Raw genomic sequence first — 10,993 nt, 5'->3', positions numbered from 1 at the left:
CCACTAAACAGGGGGCACGACCTCTCTCTAGGGATATAAACCAGCCTCTCTTGGAGAGAGCCCTCCATAGGGGTAGAGTCATGAGGTCTACAGGGGCTAGAAATGCCTGATTGGGACTCCATAATAAAAAATAAAAACCCTCAACAGTAAGTGCCTACTGTGTTTAAATGCAGATTACACTTTGTTACCACCAGGATTTACCAGCTGCTGCTTTGCCTAAAAAAATAAATACAAATATAAAACAGTTTAAAACACACACCCATAAAAATAAAAATTTTACACAAACCAACTGACTAATCGCTGTGCACACCTAGAGGCTCGTCCTGTCCGACAACGCCAGTTTGTGACCCGTGGTAGGTACCTATTTAAAATAGGACAGAGCCGTAGGCGCACAGTCAGTTTAAAAGAGTTTAATTTTTTAATACAAAATAAAAGAAACAGTGTAACAGCAGCACCTAAAAACAATTAAAAACGTTACCTTATTAGAGACGATAAAACTGTGCGATTGCCCGTGAGACGGGACAAGCGCTGCGGGGAACCGTTTAAAAACAAATCGACATAGCACACAGGTTAAACATGGACGGCAACTCACACATGACCCCAAATGGGTAAAACACTATAGAAAAAAAAAGTCAAATCTTCAGTGCCGTCTTCACTCGGGCCCACCGCTGTGCATGCAAAAGCGGGGAGACAAAAAAAAAGGATTTGTTTTCCCTGCAGCGCCTTCACCGTCTGCGACAATATATATATATATATATAACTAAAGGGGTTAAAATACTAAAAAGATCAATATCTGTGGTGCCTACTGATACAGAAAAAGTAAAACCAAAAACCAAAACCATCGACAGCCGCAGCAGTCAGTCTGTCGGCTTACACCAGTTTAAAACAAATTAAAACACACTGATGTGTCGGGTCCTTTGCCCGCAGCCAGAAATCCACCTGGCAAAGCAGCAGCTCGGTACTCTGTGAATAAAAGACAGGAGATCACTAGCTGGACAATAAAACACAGGAATATTCCTCCACTGAATTGGTTTTGTTACCTGTCCACAAGTTCGTGTCACACCCTAATAAATGTGGGTCAGTGGCGATGAAGTCCACTATACCGTTCTCACGGGAGCAATGTTTCCCACCTACAAGGGTGCAAATAACTGTAAACCTCTGCCAACAGCCAGAGCTCAAGTGGTACATTTTTGTGTAACCTACCGTTCTAACAGAAGTTTAGGGGAAGGACGCGTATCAGACTTTCATAGTTAAGAAACACCAACTTGCCCAACTCGGACCAAGCACTCGCAGCTTCAGGTTTGCAAAGGAATACCCAATTGCCCACACCTGCGCTTATGAAAGAAGCGAAGACCAGCTCCGCCCACCAGGGGCGGTCCCAAATCTCCAGGTCTCACCTGTCACATTCTGATTATTGATATTGAAGCAATTTGTCTTTTTAGCCAAGTTGGTGCAGTCGTCGTTGTTTTAGTTTCACAGCAGTCCAGCATGTGACAGTTTGTAAAGCGGGCGGGCACTGGCACTTTGTCAATACAATTATGCAGGCTATGGACTGACTCAAAGAAACCAACATTCTATTGGCCCACAGTTGCATCAGCCCATTGGGCAAAGGCCCAATAAGCCAGATTACCACTCAAGGGCTGAATGTGCAGCTATAGTCGTGGTCTACTCATCTGGAGCATCCTGCCATGGAAATTTGGGGGTTTCTAATAATTACTTTGAATCATTATTCCATCCACTTTGTCCAGTGTACCATTATCACTGGCACGCTCCAGAGCACGATGCTACCACCGCCATGTTTGACAGACCGTACATTTTTTACTCATCCAAACATACCTGTTGTTGTTGGGGCCAAACAGCTCAACCTTTGTGTCTGCTGACCACAAACCTGCAGAAGGAACTTGGCTTGTTTATGAGGTATCTGCACACTTCAGTGGCGCCTGAAGGCACTGATTTTCTCAGTGCACAGTAACTTGAAACTGTGTCGGACAGTTCAGTGACGCTGGTGTTCCAACAGTTTCCAGGTCATAACACTTTCCTCTTATCTGAAGGGTGACCGTCTGGGTTGTTTTCCAGACCTCAGCAAAGTGGTGGCACATCAGAATAACTTAGTTCTATAAATACCAAAAAAATAATACAATAGAATTCAATGAAATTATTAATAACTTCTTATTAAATATTAATAACTATTAATACTCACCACAAATAAACCCATCTAAAACTGAAAGTGATCAGTTTCTTGACAATGCAACCCTTCCAAAGTCACTAGACAGTCAAGCAATGGCACTGGAGTCACCACTGACATCAGGTAAACTCCAGGGGGCTAATCCTCAACTCAAAACAAGCTAAAAAATTACATGGGTGCGAACAATCTACTTACCTAATGTTTCTAACAGAAAAGACTCTACACGAGTAGGTGTATGGGGTCCCCAGACTAACCTAGACCCCTTTACTCACACCACAGCCTTCAAACAAAAGAAATACAGCAGAGGAGATTTGTGCCAAACAATTCTAAGCAAGGAAGGGAGAAAACGCCCAACCACAGGCGAGTCTCCTTATTAAGGTGTGCACTCCTGGTTTGTCCAATCACGCCTCCTTCCTGTAATTAGCTGGAGATCCCCAAATTGACAGCAGAATGCAGTCTGTGTACCTAAGGCAGCGGTCCCCAACCTTTTTTGCGCCACGGACCGGTTTATGCCCGACAATATTTTCACGGACCGGCCTTTAAGGTGTCGCGGATAAATACAACAAAATAAAACCAGTACCAGTACCGAAAAAATGAAGATTTATTCATAACACACGTGAAAAGACCCAGGAAAACCGAGTTAACGATAAAAACAATAACAAAATAACACTGAAAACCAATAAAAACCCTGAAAACTATACATTTCACACCTGAGCCTCAACTTTCGCGGCCCGGTACCAAACGACTCGCGGCCCGGTACCGGTCCGAGGCCCGGGGGTTGGGGACCGCTGACCTAAGGGAATGGCAAACAAAAGGAGAGGGAAAGAAAACATGCAGCCTGCAGACACGTATCAACGTGAGTGTTGAATCTCTTTGCTAGAATTATGTTTGGGTGTGTCAAATGTTTGACACGTGCTGTACTGATAGTTGCTTTACGTATCATTACTACAGACCACAGCTGAATAAATCAACTTGGAAGCTGCCACCGTGTTCTTTAACCGGAACACGACCACCATACCGTGCCATACCCCCCCCCCCCTGGGCTCTCAGGGGTCCTCTGGTGCATCGGTGGAATTGGAGGTGTGTTCAACTGGTGGGGATGCTGTTACATCCTTGCAGAAGTTCTCTTCTCTCTAGGACTTCATTCTGCAGGTGGGGGCGATATATGTAGGAAAGGTGGTGAATGAACTCAACCTGGGTGTCTATTGTCTTATATAGTCTGGGAGGTGATTGGATGATGGGGTATGTTAGAGATTTTCTACAGGGTAGGTGTGGTTTCCTCTCTGGTGTGGTCGGGTGGGCCGCCCCGGGGTCTATGGGGGTTGGTCGTGCTACTGCTGTGGACCCCGGTTTGATTGCCCCTCTGGGGACGATTGCACCTGGACCTGGGGGTATAAGGCATGTTCTCAGTGTCCGGGGCTGGGTGCTCAGGTATGTACTGGCATACTCCCGGTGGCTTGACGGGGCCTGGCACTCATGGCTCAGTCGGGCTCCTTCTGGGGGTTGGGGGGCACTCGGACCTCTGGGCCCGGGGCTCGGTCCGCACTGGCGTGGCTGCTGGCAGGGCCTGCAGGCATGTTACCACAGCCCCCTGTGGCCTCTGGATGGCTGGGCCTGGACCTCCTCCATGTCTGCTTTATGTCGTTCCTGGGGGATGGGGCTATGGTTCCCCACACCCTCTAGTGCAGCGGTCCCCAACATTTTTTGCACCACGGACCGGCCTTTAAGGTGTCGCAGATAAATACAACAAACTAAAACCAGTACCGGTACCAAAAAAAGATTTATTCATAACACACGGAAAAAGACCCGAGCCTCAACTCTCGTGTCCTGGTACCAAATGACTCACGGACCGGCCCGGGGGTTGGGACCGCTGCTCTAGCAGATAGTTACATGGAGAAACCTTTTGAATACACAGGTGTACACACAGGTGTTCACACACACACGTTGTCGTCCTTGGCTGCTGCCTCAAAGCACATCGTGTGTTGTCGATCTTCTGTGCTGCTCAGTAACATTCAGTATTTATTATTTACTGTTACTTGTACTTATCTAGGTTGTTGCTGTGGTCTCTCTACCGTGTCGTTCTCTTTTGCTGGTTTTCTTTTTTTTTCTTCCAACAGGTGATCCAGCTGATTTTTAGTGTCTTTTCTCTCTGTCCCTCTTCCCCTCTAACTTTCTTTCTCCCAGTCATGTCTGTCTAGTTTGTAATAACTTAAAATAAAATAAAGATCAATCAGGGACCGACTGTTGGCGAACAGTAGAAAACACTGCTGACAGACAGACGCTGTGGTATAATAGAAGCAACAAAGAGCGTAGAGTATGTTACTGACAGAACGTGAACTGGGCTGATGGGATTGTGCTAAAATGGCCAAAGCTCGATGTAACGGAGTATTTGGGGTATTTCTACTATTTCTTCAAGTCCATCGCCTTACAGCAGTGAATAAAAATAGAGATGTGGGAGGAGCCTGGCTTGTCGTCAGTGTGGTGAGGTGAGACCAGCTTCACAGCGCCTCCTGTTATCTAACAACCTGCCTGTTATGTAACAGCACACACGAAAATTTTGCAAAGACATGAGGAGGAGGAGGAGGAAGAGGTCTGCACTAGGCCTGCACTGATATCAAAGTCGATACCGTTTATTAGACCCACAGAGCAGCCTGAGACAAAGGAAATGATCACATCTGTACTAGTGAATGAATTCATGCTGTCATGATCAGTGATGTAAATATGAATTTACCGTTCAAAGGATCCTGCTGGATCTCTGCAGATACCTTTAAAGGTTTCAGCCTCAGCTTTTGATTTCATTCTACTGTAACCATGTTAAAATGTCACAGTACATCAAACACATTCAGCTTATTGGAGCCTTTTTGTTCCCTTTTTGTTACATTTGGCGTTTTTTAATGCTTGTGGATGTGCAAATGTGGCAAAGCACAGTGTCTTCATAGACCATCATGTCTACGACTGCTGTCATGCTGAATGCCTGCTGGCTGCTGTTCTTACTCAGGGTTGTTCGAATGTTAATCAAACCAGCATTTCTGTGAGTGTGCAGTGCATGGACCATATCCATCCATCCAATCCATCACACAACTGAAATATTGTGACCTATTACTCTTTACAAAAACGGAGACCATTTATATTCACAGTTTATTATAACACTTCGTAAGTAAGGTAATAATAAGGTTATAAAAAGTGCAATTAGAGAGTTCTTAAAGCTGTAAGTCTGCTACACTGTTCAGAGAGTCACATGGAAAGAAGCACGTTAGTCAGATTCTACATTCAACTGTTTTTTATTGAAGCATGCTTTGATTTCTTTTTTTAAAAATCAGTTATCAACAACAATAGAGATGTGATATTAATTTTATTAAAATAAAGTCTGCATTACAGTATCAGTCGGGTAATAACTGGATACCTCATTCATCTACGTGCACACTGAGTTAGTCCATCATTCCCTCATTTCTTTATACAGACATGGGTGCAACACTCTAAACCAGCATCAGTCTGTCTGTGTGACGCAGCTGTGACACAGTCGGTCGGGGTGTGTGTGTGTGTGTGTGTGTGTGTGTGTGTGTGTGAGGGGGACCACAGATTCCAGCTTACCCCTCTCTCCTTCCAGATCCATCTCTCCAGTTTCCTCCCTGCAGCATCCCTCCTCCTGCTAAGCCAATCCCCTGGTGCACAGCAGCATCATGTGACCAACAACTACCAATAGTGTACTACCAGGCACCGGCAAAAAGAGGGGAGGTGTCTCTCTGTGTTCTTCTTCTCTTCACTGTGAGTCAGACGGCATCCCTGGATGAGAATGGATGGATGGACACGCAGGATTCATCTGACTAGCACAGAGAGGTTTCTCCTTTTTATTTCCCCCTGAGGAGGAAGCGTGCTGCTCCATCTTTAACACCTACTGCATCCCTCCCTCCTTCCCTCCCACTGCTACTGGCACACAGAGGAGATGAATGGGGAGGCGATGGACCCGGCACAAGAGCAGCAGCAGAATGCCGGTAACACCTCCCACCTACCTCCCCCTCCAACCATCACACCGGCCATTCCCCCCTATGTGAAGCTGGGTCTGACCATCGCCTACACCGTCTTCTACTCACTGCTCTTTGCCTTCGTCTATGCCCAGCTTTGGCTGGTGCTGCGGTACCGGCACAAGCGCTTCAGCTACCAGACGGCCTTCCTGTTCCTGTGTCTGCTGTGGGCCGCCCTGCGCGCCCTTCTCTTCTCCTTCTATTTCAGAGACTGTGTGACCGCCAATGCACTTGGACCCTTTGCCTTCTGGCTTCTGTACTGCTTCCCCGTCTGCCTGCAGTTCTTCACGCTCAGTCTCATGAACCTCTACTGTGCGCAGGTGAGCGGGCTTCTGCTGCTGTTACTGTTCTGCTGCTGTTACTGTCGTAGCAGAGACCGGTGGCTCTGGGAACGGCTAACAGGGTTCAGACTCTGGCAGGCTTTAGTCCACGCAGGCAGTACGGGGTTAATCTGCAACAAATCTGAGGTATCCTTTCATTTATTGTTGATGTGCTGCCATCTGTGGCCGCTGACGGTAAGAACATGAATGATTAAATAAGCAGGTTCCCACCTTCACTAGTCCCAGTGGCAGACAGTGGCACAGTAAAAGCCAGTCTGAATTACAGTGGGGGGTTCTGTTGACTCAGGAATCTGTGGGGCTGAAGAATGAAGTACAACAAACTGCAGTTCTTGAAACGGCCACTTGAGGCTGACTCTAAAACCGAGTCAGTGCTGTGAACATGTTTGCAGCCCGGTAGCTTTGGCCTCTGTGGATAGTTTCCTCTATACTGCATAAAGGTTTGATGTTAGGATGCTTCAGTTTGTAGGTGGATGCCCAATAGCTCATAGAGCTGTAGCTGACTGAGCTTGTGGTGCTGGAGCTTTTTGAAGTCCAACAAGTTTGTATTTCAGTTTTAGGAAGTGAAAGTGTCTGGTACATAGTCCTGATTGGTATGTATGTGGTGACCCTGCATCACTGTCGTGACATCTGTCACTGATCAGCTCTGATGAGTGCAGCTGCTCAACTAGACCAGGAAACAGAGTGTTTTCACATGAGAGGAGACTCATTAACCAGCAGCGCTTGTCTGTGAGAAAGATGACACAGGTTATTTTACTACAGTGCATTATTTCCTTAATGCGGGTACCTTCAGGAACAAATCAATGAGATGAGCTGCTGCAGGCTCTGAGGAAGCACACACAGTTTGCAATGCTTGCATGCTGAACACATGGCAGAGACAGATGACGCTGTGTGGACCGAGTGAAGCTCAGACAAAAGTCTGTGTGCTGTAAATGTCCAGTTGTTGTTTTAGAAGCGATCCAAGTGCATTTGACTGAGATTAACTTGTGACTCATTGTTCAGCCGTAGGTAGTGAAACCTGGAGCTTTTGGGGGGAAACTGTTGATCGTGCTCTTTGGCAGTGAAGCATGTTAATAAGCTTATATTATACGTGAGCTTCATTTTTGAATGACATAAAGAAGTGCTGTTTCATTTATGAGCTGATAATCTGACAAAATAAAGCTTTTCCAGCTTCCTGGTCGTGGAGGTAAAGCAACCCTGAGTGTGCTTCTCAGGAAGATCCAACTGATAGGTATTCCTTTGAATAGACCTAGAGCCTGGGTCCTGCATTAACAAAAGGAGAACAGAGTCCTGACTGGCCAGCAGTCCTTGAGGAGGCCGGGCTGTTGGACTAAATGTGTCCGTCAGATGACCTCTCAGCCCGTTTGAATAACCAGTCTCTGCCTGTCTCTGCTTCTTCCCCACAGGTTTACTTTAAGGCAAAGTCCAAGTACGCACCAGCACTACTGAAGTACAGGTAACTTGACTAACTTGTGAAATCGAAGAAGGTTGTCAAAGCAGGAAGTGGAGTTGGTATTTTCCTAGCTTTTCCAGAATCCACAGCGCTGTCTCCCCTCTCCCAGACTTCCTCTGTACCTGGTCTTCCTTTGCGTCAGTCTCATTTTTCTGGTGGTTAATCTGATCTGCGCCCTGATGGTCAAGATGACTGCTGCCGACGTGAAGACCATCGTTCTGGTGAGGGTGACCGTTAACGACAGCTTGTTCGTACTCTGCGCCATCTCGCTGTCCGTCTGCCTCTACAAGGTGGCCAAGATGTCATTGGCCAACATCTACCTGGAGTCAAAGGTAGAGTCTCCTTTCATTTACAACATGTGCTAAACTATGAGGAACGAGAGATCATGCTGCACAAAATTGTTTGAATAAACTGATGAAATGTCTCTGTGTGTAGGGAACGTCCGTGTGTCAGGTGACCCTGATCGGCATCACGGTGGTGTTGTTATACGCATCACGAGCCTGTTACAACCTGGTGGTGCTTGCCCTCGCTGACATCGAGACCATCAACTCCTTCGACTATGACTGGTACAACGTCTCCGACCAGGTTAGACCTTCATCCAGCTGTAAACAGGAGCCGGCTCCTTATGTCACCATCATGTAACTAGGACTGGGGTAGTACTCGTTGCAGAGGTCCTGCATAAAGCCGACCTGATCTCCATACATGTGTTCATTCAATCACACCCATACCTGACCTGACCTGGGTATACCATGGGTATGGCCATGTTGTGTGCTCTGCACGCATTCCCCGCTGTGTGTGTGGAAAACATGCACAGACCAGTGTGCCACTACATGTCAGCAGGTTTGGAAAGCTGTGTTTCTGTTGCCTCTGACCTGTGTGTGTGCGTCCTCAGGCAGACTTGCGGTCCTCTCTTGGAGACGCCGGTTACATCGTATTTGGGGTGATCCTGTTCGTGTGGGAGCTGCTGCCCACCTCACTGGTTGTGTTCTTCTTCAGGGTGAGACGGCCGCCTCAGGATCGGGTCAGTACTGCAGGTTCTTACAGTTGGCATGAGGTTTTCTCTCTAAGTTAATGATAGGCCATCACTGTTTGACTGCTGCTCTGATGTATTTGGTCCAACAGAGCACCACGGGAATCCCTAACCACGTTCTCTCCTCCAGAGGATATTTCTTTGACAATCCTCGTCGCTATGACAGCGATGACGACTTGGCGTGGAGCATTCCTCCCCAGAACGCCTCAGCGAGGTGTGAACATCATTTCTGACTTTACAATGTCACTGTCACTGGTACTTATGGATGCCTGTGGCTGGGTTAACTGGTGATTCTAAATTGCCCATAGGTATGAATGTGAGTGTGAATGGTTGTCTGTCTCTCTGTGGTAGCCCTGCAACAGACAACTGGGACAGGCTCCAGTTCCCCATGACCTGCATATAGCTTCAGACAGGACTACCATTAAGGCCTGGTTGTTGGACTGCTTCATTTATGGCTCCCTCTGAATGGCAATGAGGCAGGTGTAGTGGTGGGCGTGCAAATAGCAGAGATAGTGAAGGTCGACTCCATTCATCTGGACGTAGTGTTTTCAGTGGGTGTAATGAAAGTCACCTGGATGAGTGAAGAAACGTTTCTCCCACTGAAACGTTCAGATGAACAGAATCAGCCTTTTAGGATTTCCTTAGTGGAAGCTCCAGATCTCCTGTGACACAGGTCTCTGTGACAGAGCGGCTCCTGTAGGTGCGTTATGGAGCTGGCGAGTGTATAACTTGAACCCTGACTTTAAACAGTCAGCTGTGTGCCTTTGCCTGTGTCTAGATATACAATATTTGCTCCATTAAAGCCTCTGAAGGACAATGGGTCTGATTGCGATGGAGCAGAGCTGACCTGACGGTTTCACCAAAACGCAGAAAACCTGAAGCTTTTTTCACAGGCTTGGTCCTGACTGCCATATTTTCTCTGACAGCCTTTCCTCTGACTGCTGCGACTGGGGCAGCCGCCACAGCAGCTTCACCGTGCATCCCAACAGTGACGAACAGCGCCTGACCACCGCTGCCGGGGAGCTCCGCCCTTATCCATGAGTCCGCTGCTCTGTGTACAGCATCACTCTGCACTTTGACACGGTTCGGTTATTGTGTTTGTTATCGTCACTGACATAAGGCTTTGTGGAGTCACTGTAGAAAATAAAGAAGAATGTGTTACAGCAGGGGTCTCAAACTCGCGGCGCGGGGCCACTTGTAGGTGACGTGAAGAAAGATAATGCAGTTCGGCCCTGGAAGTGCGCCACGTGTCTGCACGGGCAGAGAGGACCAAAGGCTTCAGTTAGTGAAGAGTCAGTTTCTTATGCAACAATTTAAACAAACAAACAAAACACTTTCAGTAATATTTGTTTGTGTTTCCTTGTGTGTTTGTTTGTACTCCTAAAACACTAAAGTGGCCGTCCAATGAGACCACAGTGGTCCACAGCTCACTTCAGTTTGAGACCCCTGCCTTACAGGTTTCTACACAACAGTTAATCACTATGTGTCCTTAATTTTTGGTCCCCCAGCTGATCGCCCCAAACAGTCCCAGAACATCAAGTGTTTAGCTGTAAACAAGAACATCTGAATTTGGCCTCATGATGTTGGACTTTTCCCACAGCTACAATGTTGCTGCTTCTAAGACTCGCGGTATGAATATGATGTTGTGATGAATGTTTCGAGTATTTCAATGAAGATAATCCAGGTAGTGAATTAAATTGGAAACAGTTCTTTTCATGAAGTCAGCTTCTTTGTATTTATTCACACACTCACAAAGACATCCGATCAGAGACACGTCCGTCTCTGCTGTGCTGGGACACTGTAGGGGTTAGCTGATAACAAAGCCAGTTAAACGTGGCCATCATCTGCACATCTGTGTAGTCCACATTGTTCTGCTGTAAAATACTGCAGCAGGTCAAAGTTAAACAGGAAAGGAGAACAGTGCACATCATACCGGTCCTCTCATTACTATATGAAACAAAGTGG

General features: G+C 46.9%; 1 protein-coding gene across 1 annotated transcript; it reads left to right on the top strand.

Moving 5' to 3' along the window:
- Positions 1 to 5,932: 5,932 nt before the first annotated feature.
- Positions 5,933 to 10,748, top strand: gpr137bb (G protein-coupled receptor 137Bb). The gene is made up of 7 exons (XM_085278542.1): positions 5,933 to 6,527; positions 7,952 to 8,001; positions 8,108 to 8,330; positions 8,434 to 8,583; positions 8,891 to 9,019; positions 9,121 to 9,242; positions 9,955 to 10,748. The coding sequence occupies exons 1-7, from the start codon at positions 6,129 to 6,131 to the stop codon at positions 10,067 to 10,069; spliced, it is 1,188 nt and encodes a 395-aa protein (XP_085134668.1). The 5' UTR covers positions 5,933 to 6,128; the 3' UTR covers positions 10,070 to 10,748.
- Positions 10,749 to 10,993: the final 245 nt, after the last annotated feature.

Source organism: Mchenga conophoros, linkage group LG6, assembly GCF_057382185.1.
Source record: "Mchenga conophoros isolate Kocher_MC1m ecotype Shallow Benthic linkage group LG6, M_conophoros_male_GT1.1, whole genome shotgun sequence".
In the NCBI taxonomy this organism is placed as follows: Eukaryota; Metazoa; Chordata; class Actinopteri; order Cichliformes; family Cichlidae; genus Mchenga; species Mchenga conophoros.
The sequence above is the reverse complement of the archived record's forward strand: the minus strand, read 5'-3'. Positions and strand labels throughout refer to the sequence as shown.

Excerpts from the sequence above, each read along its gene's own strand:
- gpr137bb (XM_085278542.1), top strand. The coding sequence starts at position 6,129 with ATGAATGGGGAGGCGATGGACCCGGCACAAGAGCAGCAGCAGAATGCC. Across the intron at positions 8,002-8,107 it reads CCAGCACTACTGAAGTACAG|ACTTCCTCTGTACCTGGTCT; the intron begins GTAACTTGACTA and ends CCCCTCTCCCAG. Across the intron at positions 8,331-8,433 it reads ACATCTACCTGGAGTCAAAG|GGAACGTCCGTGTGTCAGGT; the intron begins GTAGAGTCTCCT and ends CTCTGTGTGTAG.